This window comes from Leptonychotes weddellii, chromosome 5 (assembly GCF_054177405.1).
Source record: "Leptonychotes weddellii isolate Sample4059 chromosome 5, ASM5417740v2, whole genome shotgun sequence".
In the NCBI taxonomy this organism is placed as follows: domain Eukaryota; kingdom Metazoa; phylum Chordata; class Mammalia; order Carnivora; family Phocidae; genus Leptonychotes; species Leptonychotes weddellii.
Genome location: NC_138373.1, coordinates 36,952,931 through 36,976,157, shown reverse-complemented (window position 1 = coordinate 36,976,157; position 23,227 = coordinate 36,952,931). Strand labels below are relative to the sequence as shown.

The 23,227-nt window shown below is 55.0% G+C and overlaps 1 protein-coding gene across 1 annotated transcript in view; it reads left to right on the top strand.

Moving 5' to 3' along the window:
* The window catches only part of ADARB2 (adenosine deaminase RNA specific B2 (inactive)), a 375,765-nt gene that overhangs the window by 327,584 nt on the left and 24,954 nt on the right, over positions 1-23,227 (top strand). Inside the window, exons 5-7 of the mRNA XM_031025842.2 lie at positions 5,142-5,310; positions 6,277-6,428; positions 13,959-14,127. Coding sequence (XP_030881702.1) covers positions 5,142-5,310; positions 6,277-6,428; positions 13,959-14,127 — 490 coding nt within the window. The remainder of the gene's footprint in view (positions 1-5,141; positions 5,311-6,276; positions 6,429-13,958; positions 14,128-23,227) is intronic.

Below are 23,227 nucleotides of genomic sequence, written 5' to 3'. Positions count from 1 at the left end.
CCATACTTCTGATATTTGCTTCTTGGACTCTGGCTGGTATATTTACCTATAGTTTTACTTTTAGAAATTTTGTAATCAGAGGTTGCATTGTGAAAATTTCTATTCAAAGGGTTTGAATGGGCTCAGAATTGCTCAGTCCCAGTTAAATAAATAAAAGGACATTCCCAAAGATTGCCTGAAGTTGGGGATGGAGGTGCATGGAGCTGACGAGGGTGATGCAAGCAGCCAGCCAGGGAGACACATTCACTCTGGTCCTGGAGCTCTTCTCGACTGTGTTTGCACACAGGGATCCGGCACCGGTCTCCCCTGGGACACAGTGAGGTATGCTTGCTTGCAATGAGTCGCCAGGACAGTGAACTCCCGGAATTATTTTATGCATCTGAATTTAGCAATTCTTACTGCTTTGAGACTTTTAGTTATAATCAGAAAGGTCTTTCACTCACCAAATTTATGAAGAGATTATCCCATGTTTTCTTCTACTGTGTTTACATCTTTTTGTTGTTGTTGTTTTAATCAACCCAAGTCCACAGTTTGCACTCTTGGTGTTGTACATTCTCTGGGTTTGGACAGATGTATAAGGACATGGACCCAGATTCCAGTGTCACACAGAGCAGGTTCACGGCCCTGAACACCTCTGTGCTCCATCTCTCCACTGCCACCCCGCCCCCGGAAAACCCTCCTCTTTTCCTGTCTCCATAGTTCCGCCTTTCCCAGAATGCCATCCAGCAGCATGGGGCCTTGCCTTATTGGCGTCCTTCACTGAGTGATACGCATCCAAACTTCCTCCATGTCTCTTCATAGTTTGATGGCTCCGTTCTTTTTATCACTGAATAATATTCCATTGTCTGGATGGACCACAGTTCATTTATCCACCACCTGCTGGAGGACATGCTTCTGAGTTTGGGTGATTATGAATAAAGATGCAGCTCTTCATGCTTTTGCATCAACACCTTTGACCCACCTGTTACCTACGCTGGTGCACGGTGCACAGTAAAGATGCAGTTTTGTTTTTCAGAGGGCTCTTCAGTTACTGGATAGCTCTAATGGGCTAGTGTCTCCAGTGTCTCCAACCCACAGGTTTGAGATCTCAGCACCTCTATCCTGCAGTAAATTCCTTTCTGACTTTGGGTCAGTTTCTGGACTTTCTGCTCTGTTCTCCTGTTGGGACTTCCTGCATCAGAACCATGGCAATTTGCTATTGAGCCCTTATAACCTGCTTGATGTCTATTGGGCTTTGTGCCCTGCTATTGGTCTTCTCTCCCAGAACTTCCTGGGTTACCCACAAAAATCAGCTTGCGTGGTTCAAAAATAAAGGAACAAAACCATACTTTTCAACCAGGTTTGCTTTGTCAAAAACAAAGCCCTTGTGCTGTTCCTACTAGAATCATGTGAACCTTATCAATCACTGTGGAGAAGGTTCCAGACATCAAATCTTTCCGTCCAAGAAGGTGCAACATCCATGTGTTCGAGTTTTGTTGGTGTCTTTCGGGGGAGTAAATGTTTATTCATTTCTCATCTTGATAGTTTCTTGTTAAACTCATTCCTGTTACCTTGTTTGCTGCAGTAAACGGGGCTGTTTGTCCTTTATAGTTTCTCACTAGCTGCTGTGTGTACGTACGAAAGCTGTTGATTTCTGTATATTAACTTGTACCCTATCACCTTGCTGACTCTCTTATTATCTCTAGCAGTATTCCGATTGGATTCTCCAGAGGTTTCCACATCCACAGTCATAGTGCCTTCTGCAGCAACACTGTTCCTTCTCCATTCCAACTGCTCTATCTCCAATTTCCTTCTCTTGTTGTGCCGGCTAATAGCTTCGGCGAATGTTAAGGAACGGAGTTACCCGGGCATTCCTGCCGTGTTCCTGAGCACGCAGACGTCCCTCTAGCGTTCTAGCATGCCACTGGGGGGGTACGTGTATACACCTGTCATATGTGTGTATACCTCTCTATACATGTGTGTGTGTGTCCCTGTGGGTATACCTCTGTGTGTGTGTGTGTGTAACATCACATTGGAAAAATACATCTATTTCGTTTATTGAGTTTTTATCAAAACAGTTGTTGGGCTTTGTCAGATGTCTTCTCATTGTCTGTAATTATAATCATATTTTTGTACTGCTCTTTAATTGAATTGAATCCACTTTTGCATTTCCATAATAAACCCCCCTTGTGGTGATTACTGTATTGGTCTTTTCCTCCAGTGCTCGGTGGTTAGTATTTGATTTAGAATCTTTGGTATCTATAACTGAGGCTACCTGTTTCCCTTCTGTGCATTCTCAGTCAGGCGGATAGATCAGTAACAGGCATTTCGTGATAAAAACAATTTGAGGCTTTCCTTGTCTTCGTGTGCTCCGGGACACTTTATAAATACCCTTGAAATCAGCCGCTGCTTCAAGGTTGGTAGAATTCTCCCACAAAACTGACTGGGCCTGGGGCTTTGCGGGAGGGGGTCTCTGATCACGTTTTCTATTCATTCTACAGAAGTCAGTAGCGCCGTGTTTCCTGGGACCGTTGCTCAGGTTGTCCTTCAGCCACATCACGGGACCCCATAACCAGAGTCCCGTGCTGGGTCGCATTTCACGGGGGTTGCTGCGGCCAGGGCCACAGCCCCGCTGGGGGAGGAGCTCCGCACCTGCCCCCAAGCACATGGCACCTGTGGCCCCTGCATATTCCAGAGTGTTCTACCAGATCAGCCTGAGGCTAGACTCACAACACCTCCTCTTTAGCTGGCTTCCTCCCTCATCCTCCCCGTCTCCTTCGAGAACTCAGTGCAACCAGGGACCCCGGCTCCGGCCAGCTTGTCCAGAGCCTGTGCACGCAGTTCCCCCCTCCTCCCCTCGTCCTAGCGACAGTCTGTGTGCAGACTTATATGGTATTCATCACGCAATACCTTATTTTGTGGACATTTCTGTCTCTGAGCCATCTCCCCAAATTCATGATAAATTCTTTGAAGGATAGGCTGCGTCACATGGCACGATGCTGACAATAGGAGGTGAGACTAACAGAAAACGAATAAGCAAATAATGCATCTCTTGGGCCTCATAACTGTGCTGAATATGGCAGAGCCCCAAGTCCAGAGGAGCTGAGGATTAATGAAGGGTGAAGGGACAGCAGTTTCTGCTTCTACAGCTCCGATTTCCACAGAATCAAGAGAGGAGCATCAGACCAGCCCTCGGGAGAAATAGTTCTCTGCTGCTAAGTTGTCCTGCACAGGCACCAGACATCTGAATATTGAAAAACTGCAAGGAAACAATTATAAATGTTACTTCCCATTACTCTAAATACCCGCTTTAATTAAGCTGGAATCCGCAAAGCACAGAGCAGTGTATAACCACCTCTTACTCGTACGGTGTTTGGGCCAGAGGTCAATAAGGTCCCTTGCGCTGGACTCTGAGTGTTTACAGGGGGCCCCGGGACAGTGCAGGGCGAGCTTGGGGCAGGAATCCCAAGCTCCAGTCCTTGCCTCCATGCCCAGACTCCGGGTGTAAGCCAGCTGCAGTCATCTTCCCCCTCACAGGACAAAGAATAAACTGAGATCGTGGTGTTCTGGGGTATCCTTAAACACACCACATTTTAGAGTCATGAGTCTGGGTTTCGTTCTGAAGGTTTCTTTGGTTTCATTTGTCTTCCATTCTTGCAGAGAATATTGTTTTTGTTGACGAGATTCCTTGGACCGTGGTCAGAATGAGCGCCGTCCGGTGACACGTAAATCATGGGGCCTCCACTGTGTGAAGGACCCATCAGCTCTTGGCCTCAGCGCGGATCCGCGATGGGAAAGGGGAACTTGCGGGCCAGGGCGGGGGGGCATGCCCAGGCAGCAGTGAACACTGCCCCATTCGATGGCTAGGAACCTGGGTGCAGAGAAAGGGTCAGAAAACCACCCCATTAGTTTGTCTGACCTCAAAACTCTCTGCTCTTACATATATAAAGAGCATTCAAAAATCACAATAGCTCTGCGCACTCTGTGAGTTTATCTCTTCCGTGGGTCACAAGGGACAGCCACAAGCTAACACAAGCCTGGCTTCCTAGTTCTCCCCTCAGCCCGGGGAAGACGGCTGTCCGGGGCTCGCAGGGCCTGGGAAAGGGCTGTGCGGACCCTGACGGGAGAGGAGGAAGGAGCTGTGCGGGCTGGGACAGAGCCCCTGCTTTTTGGCTCCCACCTGTGCTGCCGCTCTTTAGGGAAAACAGAAAGCCTCGTGGCGCTGAATCAGAACAGCACACGTTTTCACTGCAGTCTGTGACGGGCACTGTCGTGCATGGGCCTTAAGTTTCGGGAAGCAGAATCCGCAGCATAGGCCAGGACCAGGGGGGCTCCCACTTCTGTGCTGGGTCTGGGGAGGGGGCAGCCCGAGCAGGCAACCCCGGCCCCCTTCCATGAGATGCACCTCTGCCGAGGGATGCACCGGGGCCGGGCACTGTGCCGCACGTGAGTGCCGGTGGTCCTGCTGTCCGGCCAGCTCACCTTCAGGGCCCTCCAGCCTTGAGGCCCAGACTGCTGAGCCTGTGACACAGGCATCTACATGTCCTGCAGGCCCTGAGCCTCGACTTCCCCTGAGCTGGGGACGTGCTCCAGCTTCGAGGCAAAGGGGTAGAGGGCCCAGTGCTGGGGGACATGGAGACGGGCCTGCTCAAAGGACCCAGATGTCGGTTCAGCTCCTGCCCATGGTCCCAGGTGTCTTGTCTCAAGTCCCGAGTGGCGGCTCCGGGGTAGACGTGCATGGGGACAGGGACTGGCCCAGGGGCCTGTTCTCACGGGAGTCCCTGCCTGGCTCAGGCCTCCACCCCCGTCCTGCCTGCACATGGCATGCTTCCATCGGCAAATCTTTCTAAGGATACAACTCTCTTCCCACGGGACGAGAGGGCGGTGGTCACAGGATTTCCGGGGTTCGTCCCGGCGGTCACAGCCCGGTCGGGCTCAGGGCTCTGCTCCCCGCTTTCAGAACCACAGCCTGACATCCAGCAGCCCGCCAGGTCTCCCCCACCTGGTGGGCACTGCACTGCTCCTGCTGGTGTGTTTGGTGGCAGGCTGCGCCTCTCGCCATGTTCACCGGCGCACGTCGAGTCTCCCGGTGTAGGAGGGCAGGGGTCTCGGGGGTTGGTGGGGGAGAGCAGACTCACTCCCACGCCTCCTCTGTCCCCCAGGCTTGGACGTCAGGCAGGCACAGGTCATCGTCCTGTCCTCAGGGACCAAGTGCATCAGCGGCGAGCACATCAGTGACCAGGGGCTGGTGGTCAACGACTGCCACGCGGAGACCGTAGCCAGGAGAGCACTGGTCCACTTCCTGTACACCCAGCTAGAGCTGCACCTGAGGTAGGCCGCCACCAGGGGCAGCTGGGCCCGGACGCCCGAGCTCGGGATGCAGGCTGCTCCAGGCTTGTATAGGATGGCGCCCACAGGGCAGGCCCAGGGCACACGGGCAGACCCCGTCCAAGTGAGGCTCCGTTCCCTCAGCTAACTCTGCGTGAGCCCCGCGGCCAGCAGCAGCCCGGCACGCAGGCCTCCGTCAGCTCCGGGCCCGCCGAGGGTGCCGGGAACAGGGTGTGGGTCTCCCAGACGTGCCCAACGGTTTTCTCTCCTCAACACCCAACTCACAGCTCCAGGCTGATGTGTACCATGGTGTGGGGCCTGGGAGCAGAGCAGGGAGGCAAACAGGCTGGGGGTGCGCCTCGGGGTTTCCCAGGGGGAATGTCTGCACCACTGCCCGTGTGGTCTCAGGACCCAGCGACAGAACCCATCACCAATGGGGCAGAACGGGGACAGCAGTGAGCAGCAGGAAGCCTGTACGCGGCCGACACAGCCTCCTGCCCTCGGGCTGGGGCTTCCAAGGGCAGAGGCCTGGGCCCATCACAGGCTGGGGGAGCAGGCACACCACCCTGGGTCATGGCGGGTGCAGGAATAAAGGGGGTCCCTCCAGGCGCTGGAGGCCAAGCCCTCCCCACTTTTAAAGCCGTTCCTCTGACTCCTTTGCACACAGAGCCGTGAGCCCCATGAGGCTTTATGATGCAGAGAGGGGGGTTAGCATCACTGAGGGGGCTGGCTCCACAACAGAGGGGCCCGAGACGCGACATTCCAGGGCGTTGGGGCCCGGCTGGGTCTCCTTGCCCCGTGTCACTGCCACCTGCCCCAGACGCGGTCCTGTGGGGAGAAAGCACCATGCAGGGGGCAACGAGAAAAATACGAGGAAATAAGACACAAAACCAGGCAAAGCCATGGGCCCAGTGGGCGCCTTTCTGGTCAGTTCATAACAGGTGACCAGGACCCTCTCTTTGACCCTAGCAAGCGGCGGGAGGACTCAGAGCACTCGATATTCGAGCGGTCCAAGGATGGCGGCTACCGGCTAAGGGACAACGTGCTGTTCCATCTCTACGTGAGCACATCCCCCTGCGGAGACGCCAGGCTCCACTCACCCTACGAGATCACCACAGACCGTAAGCCACAACCCCTCTCCTCTGCCGGCCCCGTGCCAGGCCATATGTGCTGGCCACGCGTGCGTACATGCCCTGGATGCCTCTGTGGCAGTCAGGAGGGTCCTCCCCCCGAAGCCCTAGTGTGAATGCCCAGATCAGAGAGAGCAGGGTCGCTCCCCTTCATGTCAATCGGTCAGCAGCCCACACACCCTGGTCTGTAGAAGAGAGGGCAGGAGAATGGGACGGGAGTTACACGAAGTGCGAGCAAGTCCAAGCGGCTTTGCTCACCTTTGTTTGCAACTTTGTGGAGACTAATGCTGAGCTTGGTTATTTATGTATAACAAAGCCAGGGGTAGGTGTTGCCCCAGGGTGACGAACTCCCATGCGGAGTGCTGGGCAGGACCTGCCCTCTTGGGGGTTTGGGCAGAGCAGGTGTAAACGACAGTGCCCACCCAACATACGGGTCCAATGACATTAGCATCTCCAGGAAGAAGGGTTGAGCTGCTCCAGAGTGCCATTAAACTATCCCTGATATGATGTGTGCATACAACACATACCGTGCATGCATGCACACCACACACATGCACACATACATGCACACACATGCAGACCCGTCCCAGAAGCATGTGTGCATACAACACATACATGTGTGTGCACCACACACATGCACACATGCATGCACACACAGACCCGTCCCAGAAGCATGTGTGCATACAACACATACCATGCATGTGCACCACACACATGCACACATATGTGCACACATGCACACACACACAGACCCGTCCCAGAAGCTAGTGTGCATACAACACATACCATGCGTGTGCACCACACACATGCACACATATGTGCACACACATGCACACACACGCAGACCTGTCCCCGAAGCATGTGTGCATACAACACATACCATGCATGTGCACCACACACATGCACACATATGTGCACACGCATGCAGACCCATCCCCGAAGCATGTGTGCATACAACACATACCGTGCGTGCGTGTGCACCACACACATGCACACACATGCAGACCCGCCCCAGAAGCATGTGTTCATACAACACATACCATGCATGCATGTGCACCACACACACACACACACACACATGTACGCACAAACACACACGCAGACCCATCCCAGAAGCAGCACCAAGCAAACCATCTGAGGTAGGCAGTGAAACCGAGCATGTATATAATGCGGGGTCTGGTCCCAGTGAAGATGCTGACTGATCCCAGGAAACCTACAGCAGACGAGACACATGCAGGGAAGGTTTATTTTTGGCCTCTGATTCCCCCCCCCATGGAAGGCCGCATTTGTGTTCTAATTACCAGTGGAAGGAAAGGGAAGCACTTTCCAAACCCCTGCTGCTCCAGGCACTGATGAGGTAAAGAAGGTGCAGGGAAAACAGCCCTTTTAAAAATCCTACATGTAGTTAACTTAGTCTATTTCTCTAACACGGTTGCAGCCTGGCCCAGAAAAATCCATCCTCCTTCCTGCCACCTTTGCTCCAAGACCACGGCTCTCCCCTCTGGAATAACATTTTCCTCACTGTCTTCCTCTGCGGCCGCTGGGGTGGATTATAACCAGCAGGCATTTCTTCCTCACAATCTGGGGGCTGGACGTCCCAGATCCAGACGCCCGCAGGTCTGGTGAGAGCCACAGCCTGGTTCTTGGGCAGCATCTTCTGTGCCCTCACTGGGGGAAGGGGCGAGGGGGGCTCCCTGGCGTCTCCTTCACAAGAGCACGAATCCCATCGGGGGACCCCACCTCCTGACACGGTCCCCTTGGGGTTGGGGCTTCAACACGGGAGTTTTTGAGGGACCCAAACACTCGGTCCATAGCCACACCCTGTGGAAAGTAAGTGGCAGAATCAAATCAAATTGAGAGTCAAGGGAAGGGCACCCATTAACTACCAGGGGCCTTTCAGGGAGCCGCCCCAGGAGAGAGGGAGGGCTGGGACGGCCTGGCAGGTGACGGCAGGTGCATCCGCCCTCAAGGGTCACACAGGGCATTCCTTCACCGTCACGTAGTCTCAGAAAGAGAAGGAAGGGGAAACAACATGAAACAGATTCATTTTTCTTGGAGTGTTCATCAGGCTGAATCTACAAGAACCGACTTCCCATATGAAATTGTGAAATGTGGTCCATTAGACAGCTGCTTAGAACTGTCTTTCCATTTTCTCTCGGAAGATTGGGCATCATGAAGACCCGGCCCAGGAGGCCTCAGGTCTGGGAGGAAAGGTCTGGCAGAACGTTTGGGGCCAGCCCTAATTTACCTCATTTACCGGCTTCCTCCTGAGGACAGGACGGCTGAGTGAGGACGGCCTGAGCCCCGCCGCGTCTTCAGAGAGGCAGTTCTGGCTCATTGGGCCTGCGCCTCTGTGCATCCGGCACCCACGGCGGCCTCCCTGGCCCCCGATTCCAACTTGCAAAGCCAGTGGTTTAGAAAAACACACAAACACATCCTCAGATGCACCCTGGGGGCTCACTTCCCGACACAGATGTCTTTTATTTCATGGTGCTTTTAAGAAGTGGCAGGTGCTGCTAGGGCAAACAAAATAAAGTGTTTTCCTCCCATTTTTACTGCAGCTATGCCAGGCAAAGTGACATGCTGCTCCCGGGTTATTTAGCCTGCTGTCCCTGGCACCCAGGAGGGGGCTCTCGGCAAGTCTATACTCAGACTCACCTCCGGGAGCCACACACCACCTCCCCTTATTCGCCAGTAAGGGTAAGAACACCACACTGCCCTCTGCGTGGAGGGCCTCCCAGAGAACCTGTGTGTTCTTCACAGGCCCAGGAGGGCTTGGACACTCAGGAATGACTCCCGCTTTAGAGAGAAGGCACTGCCACGGAGGGGGGGCTCTGTGTGTCACGCCCCCCCCCATGGTACAGGTCTTTGCTTTGGAAGGATGGCACATGGGGGGACTGGGACCTCTGCTCCCCCAGGAAGCACAGGCCTGTGGGCCCGTCTGCTCCCAAAGGTCAGGGCGTCTGCGTCCTCCAAGTAACCTTGGAGAAACCCTGCCTGCCTGCCACAAGCCTGGCTCCACGCTCCTAAATGGAGCTCCCGGAATGCAGCCCCAAAGGTCCACAGAGGCAGGTCCACCCCTGCAGCCAGCAGGCACCCCAGTTCGGGAGCCACGACCTCCCCGGGTCCTGCACACCACCCAGGACAGCCCCTGCGGGGTGCCCATTGTGTCCGCTCCTCTGCTCTCAGCCTCCTCTGCTCTGCACAGCCCACATGCGCCACGGCTCTGCTCTCCACCCCCCCACACACAAGGACACCTGTGCGAAGAAGCACACCCTCCACAGGCATGTGATGCAGCAGATCTGTAGTCAGGCCTCCGACAGACTGCGTGCAGCGGAGAAAGGAGATCCCGTGCAGGGGTCTAGACCATCCCTACAACCCGCGTCACACACCGCAGGGAACAGTATCTGACCTGGCGTTTCTAAGAGCAAACGCCTGACCGCCCACCAGCTGCGGAGAGACAGTGGCCGTCCACCAGGGACCTCTGGCCCCAGCTGTCCCGGCGCTTGAAAGGCTCCCTGACTTCCCTGACCCCACACTCCCTACGGCCCGGTCCGTGTCTAAGAGACCACAGAGCGCAGTGCTGTGAACCGGCCTCACCTCCCTCGGATGCCTGTGGCTCAAGAAATTCTAAATTCCCCCGCTTTATTTGTTTCCTCAAAAACACTCATCTAGATAGATAGTAGTTCTTCCTCCCTGGAGTCTTTCACAATGAAATCAAAACCAATTGGTCTGAGAAGTTGGGGGGTGTTGCCCGTCAGCAGGCGAGCGCTCCACTGGGCTGTCTCCGAACCTGCCTCATCTATCAGGATCCGCCAGGAAGTCTCCACGGACGCAGTTCCCTGCTGCCTGCTCTGCCAGAGACTCTGATGTGTTCAGGGTACACTGGGCTACTCTTAAAACTTCCCCAGTGATTCTGAGAATCTGATATGTTTCAAGCTACCGGATTCAAAACCCCCCAAACAGTCTCCTGCCCAGATTGGGTGTGTATCTCCTGGCAGGATAGCAGGAGTCTGGTCCGGTGTCTGCAGGGCCAGGCAGGCTCGGGGGGCAGGTGTACAAGGCTCTTACCGGGGGGGACGAGCCTGTGCCATGAAGGTCCTTGGTCTTGCCGACCAGAAGCGGCTCCATTCATTCCGGGAGGCCGGACCAATAAGGATGATGCCACGTCCTGAGTGGCTCTGGGCAGGCCTGGGCTGGCCCCAGACTGCTCTGAGGGGAACCTCCATGGAAGAGAGCCCTGACAAGACTCAGGGCACGTCACTGTGGCTGAACAACCACTGTCCTCCTTCTGACTCACCAGCATCCTTAACGCAAATGCCACTTTCGTGGTGTGTCTTTGAAACAACCTGGGAAATTCAGTTCTTACTGCCATTTTCCAAGATTTAACAGTGTAGTTAAAATTCTCCCCTCTACCTTCCCCCACGTGCCACGAGAAGGAGCATGTGATGTCGTAGCTTACGAGCGCGTGCTAAATGCCTCCTACATTCTAGGCCAACTCCGTTCATTGTGCATTAGGGAAGTTCAAGAGATTGGACCAGAACCACAAAGCCAAGTCTGAAGCACGCGTCCTGACAGCCCCGTCTTCAGGTCTGCCTACTGAGTCCCTGATGTGGCACAGGATGCGAAGGTCTGGGCACCGCGGGAGCAGGTGTCCAGACGGCCTCCAAGCTCCCACCACCGCCGCCGCCACCACGTACCACAGGACGCACGGGACGGATGCTGTAGACGTCATGACAGGAAAGAGCAGGGCGCATCACAGGTGTTCCCTGTGGGGTGCACACACCTTCTGAAGACGGTCTGGAAATTAAAAGTTTATCTGGTGCTCAGACAGACTGTCCTCCATTCTGAGGCCTTTCCTCCCATTCCCAGCTCTCCTTCCCTACAGCAATCGTGGCAGCCACGTATCACTCCTCAGACACAGCTGTGCTCCCTCGGGGGACACCAGCAATTGCCGTTTTTGTCCACCCGCTTCTGATTCTGTCCTAAAAATAAAATATTCACCTGAACAACCCTGTAAAGCATATGACCACCCTTCCTGTCTCTTCACACCTGTCTTCAAAGGTCTCAGACTGATAAACACTACAATGATGAGTCTGGGGACATGGAATACTAGCAGATTAGAATATTCTCCTGGATTTGGGAGGATTTATATGCACTCGGCATATTTCAATGTCTCAGACCCACTGCAGCTTGTGTGGACTCAGTCCTCTGCGGCCTCTGGCTGGACCGGTGTTTGTGCTGCTTCAAGTGCCAACTTCAGCTCCCTCCCACCTCTCACAATTAGGCAAGGAAGAGCCGAGGACATGGGCTCTACCGATCACCAGCACTCAGAACACCGCCCCCACCGGACTGATCGCACTCATCAGGGAGCATGCTAAGGAAGGCAGCCTGAGATGTAGCACCTCCAAAAATAAACAAGTTTCAGGAGCGCCTCATGCACCTGGCTCTTCAGGCAAAATTAATCCACCTGAAAACTTTGAGTTAACTCCTATAGACCAGTTGTTAATTCAAGCCAGGACTCCCTGTTGTCATGGAGTCTACTTCATGGAAAGTTAGTTGTGCAGAAGCAGTGGGTAGGAATTTAGAAAAGCCTTACAAGGTAACAGGCAACTTCCAGGTCTGAAAAATGACATGATAGTTGAAGCACCAGGAGAACAAAAAGGATGCCATAATTAATAGAAAGAGAGGGCAAAATGTACCATATTCCCTGAGAAAATATCCCCCACATAGAACGGCAAGTCCCTGACACTGGCAAACTGTGGAAACTGAGGTGTATTGGTCCTCCACTCTCCCAGTGCTGAGGTTGATGAGACCAGTAAGACCCCACCTGGACAGTGTAAAAAGTCGGGTCCAATCAAAGGTTTATTCAAGGGTTTTTGAGTCATATGAACTATTTTATGTTCATTGTATCATCTTCACCATCATCACCACCACAATCACCATCATCACCGTCATCACCACCAGCATCACCATCATCACCAGCACCATCAACATCATCATCTTCATCATTATTGTCACCATCGTCCTCATGACCATCAATCATCATCACCACCATCGTCATTGTCATCATCTGAATCCTGGTGCCATTCAAAGCTATAGAGATTTGCACTCTCACCATCACCATCATGGAGCATCTCTGGCTGTGCATACCCAGGTTCAGTCTCTCATCTTGGTTCTTCCTTCTATGGATGACTCACAAATCAGTCAAACTTGGATCTCATCAAGCACCTGGTTGGTGAGGATCAAAAAGCAACCTGAACCCTTCTACAAGTTTACGTTCGGCAAGGAGTACAACAATCTTTCTCCCTAAGACATGGACGTTAGGGACTACAGAAATGTAGTAAAAGAACTTCAGCTCCTAGAAACAAAGAAAATATACTATCAATTGTTGTGAAATCCGTAAAAGAAGGTGCACATATAAATCCACGTTATTATTTGATGCCTCCAGTAAGGATAAATAAGGCAGAAATCCTATTTCCACAACTTCAAAACTTAAATAGAAACCTTTTAAAGAAAGTATCTTTAGTATCCATCTATGTCAGCATACGTATGTAAATGTTGGAATCACTATATTAAATAACATTTGTATGCAAAGCACTTAACCATTTCCATTTTCCAATATAATCCAGACTTAACGTGCAGAACTCTTTTAAAGAAAGAAAGGATAAAGATAATCTTCCCTTTGTTCATGCTAGTTCTGCAAATAACTGTAGGGTGCGGGGTGCGCGCGCACGCGCTGAGGGGGCTCTGGGAAGGAAAGCAGGAGTATATGGGACGAAGGCATGAGGGGCCCACAAGGACCAGTTCAAAGGCTGTGTCTCGTTGTTCGTCCTATAGACCCTGGTGGGAGCGGATGCCCTGCTGACTGTGCATGTCTGACCTCATCCGTCCCCACAGCCCAGGAGGCAGGCACCATTATTAGCCCTAGTTTAGGGTTCAACACCCGTGTTACAGTGGTCATGAGTGACCTTTCCGAGGTCATGGAGCTAGAAAACAATATAGCCAGGAGGAAAATCTCGACTGGGGTCTACAGACCACGGCCCTCAGGCCAGACCCCACCCACGGCCCTTCCAGACGGTCCAGGAACTATCTTTAGATGGCTGAGAGAGGTGCGAAGAGCAGTATCTCCCAGCGCGTGGAAGGCATGGGACTCACATCTCAGCGTCCGCGAATACAGGGTTTGGAGCGCAGCCACGCTCGCTCACGGGGCTGTCTGTGCAGCCGTGAGCTCTGGCAGCGGCGACAGAGGCCACGTGACCACGGAGCCTCAGACACTGACTGCCGGGCCCTTCCGGAGAAGTCGGGGGCTGGTCTAGAGGGGGTGCTCTGGAGCGCAGCCCTGCAGCAGCCCCTGCCCTCCGCTGGGGCACTCATCTGTGCTTCCCCAGCCCAGCAGTTGTCCACGTGCCGCCGGGGCCCCTGGAGATGTTTCTGGGCACCTGCCCTCCTCCCGCACGGCTCCAGGTGGGGACTCACGTGTCTGCACCAGCAGGCTCACGGCCACCTCTTATCTCCTAGTGAACAGCAGGAAGCACATCGTCAGGAAGCTCCGCGGGCACCTGCGCACGAAGATCGAGTCTGGGGAAGGGACCGTCCCCGTCCGGGGCCCTAGTGCGGTACAGACGTGGGACGGCGTCCTGCTGGGTGAGCAGCTCGTCACCATGTCCTGCACGGACAAGATCGCCAGGTAACAGCCCCCTTGCTCGCCTCCGCCCAGGTGGCCTGGCGGGGCTGAGTGAGGGCGGGACGGGGAAGGCGTTGTGGGGGGGCTCGTCCTAGTTCGCGGGCCACACTCTCCACCTCACCAGCTCCACTGAGCACAGGCCGGCTGTTCCTATGGAAGAGCAGGCCTCGGTCACATCGGATGTCCAGCACCACCAACCTGGTCCACTGGTCCATCAGGAGACCACCGATCCTAAGCACCGCCCTGGGGGCCACCCCGCTCCTTTGGGCAGCTCTCCAGGGACCCTCACCTCTCAGATGTGGGGTGCCCCCATCAGACCTCTTCCTGTTCCCTAAAGCCTGATGGGCCTTCCAGGAAATATGTCCACCTGTGCCGTCAGCCGGGTGCAAGTCCTCCCCACGCCATAAGAGAATCTCTTCTTAGAAGGAACCTCAAAAGCCCCCCCTTGAAGGGTCTCGGTGGGGAGCCGGCAGGAGGACGAGGGTTTTGCAAAAAGGCATGCGGGTGCCCCTCAAAGGCACCTTCTCTTCAGGGAGAGGCCCCCTTGCTCACGACCCCACCACCACCCCGTTCCCCTGCTCCCCCAGATGCGCCAGCCCCACTGGGGAACATTCCTGTCACTTAGGTCTGGAAACTGTCCAGGGCCCCTGGTGAGCAGGAGTTTACCCCAACACAGCTGTACACAGCTCCAAACCCACCCTGAGGGCGCCAATAATAACACGCTGGCCGTGGAAAGCTTTGTTGAGAGTGAGTCAGAACTTCTTCTGGACCCTCGGATACATGTATTAATCTGTAATCTATAAACTAAAACCCCCACCCCACCCCTACTTCCAGCTACATTGCTGCCCCCAAGATCCTCGGCCTGGAAGGGCTTGGGGTTGGAACTCACCGGAGATGAGGGGATAGGAGGGCGAGGTTAAGGCGGGAGGGACGCTGAGGCTCAAGTGGAGTCAGAGTCTGTCCGGGGGATGGACCTGGAGGCCAGGCGGGGTGCAGAGGGCAGGGTGTCCCCACGGGGCCAGGTAAGGTGCACCCTCCCAGGCATGGTTCCCCGGCACGTGGACTCCCGTGAGGTGGGACTGTCTGCCCATTTATTGCACAAACGGCACCTCCCCTGCCCCGCAGGTGTTTGCTGCCCGGCCTCCCTCACTAGCAAGATGCCGCGTTCTCCCTGGGAGGCCGAGCGCGGGGCCGTCAGGAGCAGGCAGGGCAAGGGCAGGGTCGGGACCCCAGGCCACCGCAGGCCCCACACATGGGGTCCCTGCCTCCTTAGGCTTGTCGGGCTCAGGGGCAAACCGAGTGCTCCCAGGGACTCGGCAAACAGCTGCAGGAGCAGTGGGGCTGTTCGCTTCCCTGGCTACGGCTGCCCGGGCCTGCAGCGGCAACAGGGCGGCCTAATGACGCTAACTCAAAGCACTGATTTCTGCATCAAAGAGAAAGGCCCAGACTCATCAAGCAGCTCATCTTTCAGAAGAAGATGCATCCCTCCTTTTTAATATTCTCATCTATTCACGAAGCAGGAAAAAAGGGGCAATTTCCACCTAAGGGAGATTCTCTTGATGCCCGAAGATCACATTGGGTTTCTAAATTAACTCTGAGTCCCTAGAAAAATGAAGTGAATTCATGCTATAGCACTGAGATTTCATTGTCTGTGGGACCTTACACGTCAACAGACAGCAAATTAAACACGGGATACGGACCCCACGTGACGCTTGTTGTGGGCAGGTGTGCACCAAAGTCAGTCACAAAATCTGGAGGAACAAAAGCCCACCTTGCATCTCTCCAGGGGTCTCAAACGGTATCCTGGTTGAGAACGATTCTAGACAGCCTTTGAGGAAGACGGGGCATGTGTGGGGACTGCCCTGGCTCGGGGCGGGCCGGAAGGACAGCTCTCTCTCCCTGGACTGACCGGGGAGGTAAAGGACTCCAGCTCCACGGGCATCCACTCTCCATGCGCCGAGCTCTGGTCCCCACGTCTGGCAGTGGGGCCCCCGAGAGCCATGCAGGGCCGCCCTCACTCACTCCTCCAAGCCCTCATCCCGCTTCCTCCTGCCCCCGTCCCCGTCTTCTCTCTGAGCACAGAGATGTGGGAGTTACGTCCTGCTCCCAAGAGCCGGGAGGTGCTGGAGGACCCCCTCGGCTCCCCAATCCCCGCACGGCTGCTGGAGCCAGCTCAGCCACGAGAGCCCACTGTCGTCAGGCCATTCGGAAAGCAGACTGCTAAACGCAGTTGTTATTAAGAGTCAAATAACGTACACTAAATAAATTATATTAAAAATAAAGGCAAGAAATACTCAAAACCCACCTCTTCCTGACTATTGCACTATTATGTTTGGTCTTGTGTCGTATGCGAGAGGTACACGAGAGGCTGAGCCACTGCAGGCCCGGCCCCAAATCTGTGCTCTGGGCCCTCACGCCAGCCCCATGAAACTGGCCGCAGGGATGGTGTTTACAGCACGGAAGTCGGCCGACGCTACAAATCCAGGCCTTTGTACCGGCACACGTCAGAGTCACACGGGTCAAGTCAAGTGACGTGTGTGTCGTCTCACTAGGGACGAAGCGAGCCCACGAGGTCAGGAGCCCAAACGGGCGTGTGTGTGGAGGCGGGAGGCGCTCAGACCAGGCCACTCCCCCCACCCTCTCCGTCCCACCACGACAGGGACAGCCGCCTCGCATCCACCCCCGCCCGCGGCTCTCACCTTCCTCTGAGCCTCCAGCCTCGTCTCCCTCTTGTTCCAGCATCTGCTGGCCCGAAACCGACCACACGGTCATCACACGGCTGGTCCCCCTCACCTTATGAAGGAAACCCCTAAACCCAGCATCCCTCCACCGGCGCTTCCATGCTTCCTTTCTAACCTAGATTCCCTGGGGTAACTATGTGCGCTCACCCCCGGCCACCGCCGAGGGCATCTGGCTTCCGCCCACCCCGCTCGGGCGAGCTCATCCCCTCGGAGGCCGACCTGTCACCCGTGGGTCCCGTGGGGCTGCCCACTCTTCCTGCTCACCCTGTCTGCCCCCCAACCTGGGGCGCCACACCATAGCGGTGCTCGCAGGAGAAACAAGCAGAGAGGCGGGCGGGTGGACGGAGGCACCCTGGCATCTGTGCGGGGACGCTTGTGAGGCAGGCGGGAAGCAGGTGATGGGTGCCGGCAGGGGCTGCTGAGGACAGTTGTTAGTGAATATCCAGAAACTCATGGCAGTCACTGTGGGAAGAAGGCAGGGAAGACACGGGGCCGTCCCGGACTCGCTGACCATCCCCCTGATGAGGCGCCACACGCTCAGCTTCTGTGCCCCCCACGCGGCACACACAGGGGCGTCCCATCAGCGAGCAGGAAATGCTGGGCGAACGGAACCTGCTCTGCGGCCACGGCGTCACACATGGGGGGCACAGCACAGGGGCCCCAGTGGGACCCAGAAACTGAAGGCCTGCCTCTTTCCAACGACCCACAGAGACAGCTTGGCAGACCCAGGGATGCAGCCTCTGCCAGGCCCTCACTCTGCCCTCGGCTGCCAAAGCTAAGGCCTATCTGTGCCGCCCGTAAACCGTAGGGAGGCGTCCGAGCCAACTCTCGCTACGGGCTCTCTTCCCAAGGGACCACCCAAGGGTCTTATCCCAGATGCTGCTGGGACCCACAAGCCACATCCACGTGAACTTTCTCTCTGAACAGATGCAGTTTTATTTGAGCAGCTGACCTCACCATCTAGCGCATGTGACTTTTACGTATTTAGATGAAAATAAATGAATAAACTTGTATCTTTAATTAAGGTAGAGAAAGCGCATCCATGAGACAAATTTGTACTTCTCTTTGCAAATCCCCCTCTATATCCGTGAATAATGAAGGGGATCGGGCTCTATCCAAAGATCTGAACAATCAACACAGCTCCATTATTTCCCTCCCAGAGATCAAAAGCAATACACAGGTGTCACTTTTTGGATCAATGACACCCACGCAATATAAATTAGAGCACCACAGACGTTCTGAGTACGATTTCATGAATAACAATTGGTATCATTTTACAATGTCAGTGGTGAGATGGTGTAAAGACAGGTTTCCAGCAAAACATGTTACAGAAAGCTTGACATTTTTACAGTGGTTTAAAATGAGCCATAAAACATCGTGAACAAACTTCCTGGATTCCAGCCATTGGATAATTCCTCACATTTCCTTCGTATCCTTCCAGTTCCTCTTCTCGGCCCTCCGGCCTCGGTGTCCGGCATCCCCCACGGCGCTGAGGCAGCAGTGGGTCCGTCCATGGGGAGCAGGGAGCTGGGCGAAAGACTGCGGCAGTCAGGGACGCCCACTGAAGACAAGCGCCTCACTACAAAGGTCAATCCCTTCAACAGCCAGTGGTACAGCGTCTTCCAGGAGAGCTTCTGTCTCTCTGGGAACCATGCAGTGCTCTCATCACAAGAGAGGCTCAGCCCTCACGCAGAGGTGGGAGATCTCGAGTACTGCTCTCTCGCCCCAGGCCACTTTCCTCCCCCATGCGGAGGATTCGGGGCTGTCACCCAGCCTGGTCCCCCACCCACCTGAAACACCATCTCAGTGGCCCCCTCTGGGACCCGAGGCTCTGTGACAGGTGGAAGTGCTCACAGGACCCCGCCCTGCGTCACCTTGAGACGGCCCACCTGTCTCCACGAATCGTGGGCAGGCCCCGGGCCCTCTCCGAGATTCCGGAACACACTGCCGGGCTTGGCAGACGCCCACAGACGTGACACTCACATAGCCACTCTGAGACATGAAGGGGCATTCAGCGGGCACCCAGAAGCAACGGACCTAAGTCCAGCCATGTGACAGGACAACAGACTCGGGAGCGCGGGAGGCTCTCCACCAGCACCTGTCAGTGGCCCTGCTCTGCAGAGAAGAGAACGGGAGAGGGAGGCCGGGCCAGCAGGTGCCTGTGCCCGACAGGACTGCGAGGCCCCTCTGCCCACAGTCAGGAGGGTAACTGGGGCAGTGCAGGGTGGCACCGGGTACACTTGGAGAGTGAGCAGAAAGCACAGGCTGGGCGGATGGCTAGGCCAGACCCGGGACACAGAGAGCACGGACAGAGGCCCCAGCTACAGAGGCAGACCTGGTTTCCTAAGTAAGTCGAGGGGACTGTCCAAGGTGAACCGGCAGCTGCCGGCTTGGCAACGTCATGGTCATTAAACTCCTGTCAAAGGTGTGGAACCTGCAGCTTGAGAAGCCTGTGCTCTGGGAGGCGCGCTGCCCGAGTTAGCCCAGCTTTCCAAGTCAGCGTCCTTGAAGGCTTCGTTCAGAACGCGGGTGGCTCCCTCCACTGCCTGACCGAGGTCATGCTCGGCTCCGTTTGGAAGCAGCGCCTGGGGCGTCCTGGGCAGTGGGAGGTCAGAGGTGCCCAAAGCCGGGAAGCCAAACAGAGCATCCTGCGTCACAGAGAGCTCTTTGCTGCCTGTGGGTGGGAAAAGACACCCCAGAGCCTCGGAGTGGGGACACGCGGGCTAAATTTTTTCTCCCTAAAAATAATTTTGGCATTAAACATAGCACAAAACAAAATCTGGTCTCTTTTGTTAGGAACAGAGTCCTCAGTCACCAGGAAAATTCTTGGGTCATCAAAGTCTTTTGAAAGTGAAGTCATTTCTCTGTAGGTTCTGCAGAAATCTGTCTTGAAGATAAAAGCCAGTCCTGGTGGTCCAGCCGGGGAGAGTCAGTCCCTTGTGGGTGAACTGGCCTTGAACCGAAAACCAAACCAAACTGCGAGGTTCCCCACGGTGGGCGACCCGGGATGCCCCAATGCCATGGGTCTGCCGCCTCCAGACGCAGGCGGCAATTGAGCAAGAATCAAGAGACCAACCAGTCCCGCCCCTCCCACCAAAGAAGAGCTCAGAGAGTGCAGTCGTGCGGATGGGGGTTCCCCCATTCCTGCAGGATACAAGATACGAGAAAAAGGTGGAAAGCAGAAAAGAAACAACTAGCGATACCCCAACAGTGACAGACAACAGCGGCCGGCCACCGTCTGCTCCTCCCATACTCAGACCTCACTGGGTGGCGGCGCGCTTGCAATCCCTACGGCACGCGGTACGCGGCACTTCAGGGCCCGTGGAGCTCAGGTCTTGGAGCAATCCATCTGCACGGTCCCCTGCTGCTGGGCATCCAAGGTGTTCCCACCTGAGCTACTGTGAATGGTGGACCCCATGATGTCCTCACACAAAAGCTTTGAACCCGGATGTGCTCCCCTACGTGGGTCACAGAGCCCACCCATGGTAGAGGGTAAATGAGACAGGGTGGGATCTCCCAATGGGCCACAGCAGATGCACCGGGCCCCCGAAATGGTATGTCCATGTCCTCACAGCCAGATCCTGCAAAAATGCCCTTACGTGTGGGCGCTCAGCTAAGCACGAAGGAGGATTCCAGTTGGCTCCGAATGCAGCCACGTGTATCCTTGTAAGAGAGAGAGGGGACCCGGGGACAAGGAGGTGACGTGTCTACACGCCAAGGAACACCAGGGAAGGCCGGCCAGCAGCCACCCGAAGATCAGAGAAAGGCCTGGTCCAGCTTTCCCAGAGCCTCCGGACAAAGCACAGTCCTGCCCACACCTTGACCTCAGACTCTGGTCTCCGGGACCTTGAGAAAATTCGTGACTATCATTTCAAGCCCCCGTTTGTGGTGTGTGCCGTCGTGGCCCCAGGAGACCAGTACAACCAGGTAAGAGGTGGTGCTCGCTTAGCCCAACTTGTGTGGTCTTTGGAAAATTACAGAACCAGATAAAGTCATAGTAAAATCAATTCCCACAACGCAACCACCAATATCTCCCTGGTGAAGACTGAGCGTCAGGACAGAGATGGAGCCATTTCATGGCGTCCGTGACAGTCAACCTTCAGCACCACAAACTGAGTGCACCAAAGAGCACTCCGATATTTCTTCAGAAAGATGAAACAGAGCAGATGCGCCACTCCGTGAGACAAGAAGGGGCCAGCCACTAACAGCACTGTCCTGGCGCACTTTCCCGAATGTGGGATCTGCTTTTCCCACTGTGGGACGCCCATCCCCATGCTCTCCCACGGGCGAACGCAGTCTCCTGGAAGGAGGGGAAACCAAAGCAGTGCTCTCTGCCTTTGCCTCTAAGAATCAAATTTGAGTTGCACATAAAAATCTAAATCTTCTGGAACTAATGTTCCTTTAGATATGGTTTCTAATTTTAAGTACCTGAGCTTGATTATTGATTGCAATGTGTCTTTAAATGAACAGACTAAAACTTTCTCCTTAAAGATGAACTGTAAAAAATTATAGCTCTTCTCCAGGGAGTAAGGCACTGTCTGACTTCTAAACTTGGATTTCAGACGGTGAAGAGTGACTTTCTTCTTCTGACTGCAGCCGTGGGCTGCGACTCTCACCTCTCCGCCACCAGCCCCCCGATCTACTGTGGTCGTCCTGTGTTTGAATGTTACCAGCTCTATGGAACTCAAGTGAAAGTGTTGCTCATTTTTCCATTCTCGAAATACAGGTCCTTTTAAAACAGGTCCTTCCAGGATGCTCATCCAAGGATGGTGTAATAATCCTGCTATGCTTCCTGTACCAAAGACTGCACCCAGTCTTACAGACTCTCCAGTGATAAAATCAGTAACACGTATCCAGTACAAAAAGAGTGTCAACAGTCAACGACACTCTGTACCTGGCGCCTCATTGCTTGTACCCAAAGCAACACAGATCTGCATAGCGCCCTGCTGTCCAGCCCCAGACTCTGCAAACGGCTGGGAAGCTCGGTTTCTGCAAAACCATCTGGAGGTCTGGTGGGCCCCACAGGAGATGATACATTGGTCCACGGAAAGCAAAGAGGTCAGTGAAGTGGCCACGTGAGGCAAGGCCACAGACATCTCATGAACGGTATGGTGTCGGCAGGACGTGGTGGGGGTCCGATGACGGGACCGAGGGGAAGGAGACCGTGTCTGGGGACTTGAGAAGAGATGGTCTGGAGCGCAGGTCTGGGCAGAAAGAGCCCGCGGGGCACACACAGTGGCCGGAGCTTTACCTTACGGTTTCCATCTTCACCAAAGGAATGAAAGGCGTTCCCTAGAGTAACTTTGTGTGATGTTTGTCCCCCAGGAACCAAGAGGCCAAATGCAGCCCCTCTCAGGAGAGCCATGGGGCCGAGAGCTCTGAAAGTCAGCCAGAGCCTGCAGCTGGCGATGGGGGGACCTCCACCCACGCACCCTAGAAACGGCAGCCCCCACGTGCAGGACGCAGACCATTACACTGTAACAGTCTGTCAGGGGCAGATGCAACCAGAAATGTCGGGCCAAGAGAGGACACTTCCCAGGTAGGCTTCGAAGAACAGAGATGAGACAGTGTGTTAAGCGGAAGTAATTTCTTTCAGCTGAAAATAACCAGAAGTGGCAGGACATCGTCCTGACCCCAACCCAACCGGAGGGCACCTGTGCCCCCAGCTCCTGTAGTCACTGCCAACGTCCAGGGGACTATGATCGCCATGACATACACGGACGTCCCGAAGAGTTACAGTAGCCAAAGGTCACCTCAGAGAAGGCAGTGGACTCCACGACAGTCGTCCACTGTAAATAACAACCGTCCCAAAATGTAGTGGCCTGAAACAAACCACGTGTTCTGTGTGCACACCTTCCATGTGTGCGGGTTTGATCAGGCATCTCATTTAAGTTCCGCACGGCATCCGCTCAGGCAGCCCCTGGGACCGGGGGCCACTTTCTGGACGGCACGCTCACACGGCTGGCCAGTTGGGTGTCGACTGTCAGCTAGGAGCTCAGCCAAGCCGTGCGCTGAGACCGGGTTCCCCTTCATGGACTGCTTGGCTGGGATCCCAAACAAGGTGGCAGCGTGAGCGAGGGTAGGGGGACAGCACACGTGGTTTCCACGGCAATGGTGAGCACCCCACCTCAACTGGCCTATGGCCTCTGAGGCGAGCGAGCAGAGGGGGCCAGCAGGAGAGCAGTCAGGAGAGAGAGCGGTGCGGACGAAGAAGGTGACCGTGCCCCCGTGGTCAGGCAGGCTGCGGGTGGCCGTATCCACACTCTTCCACAAACAGACCGTAATTTATTTAACCAAAACCTAGTAAGAGGCCATTAGATGATTTCAGGCTTTTCATTTTGTTTTGCTTGCTTTGCAACAGC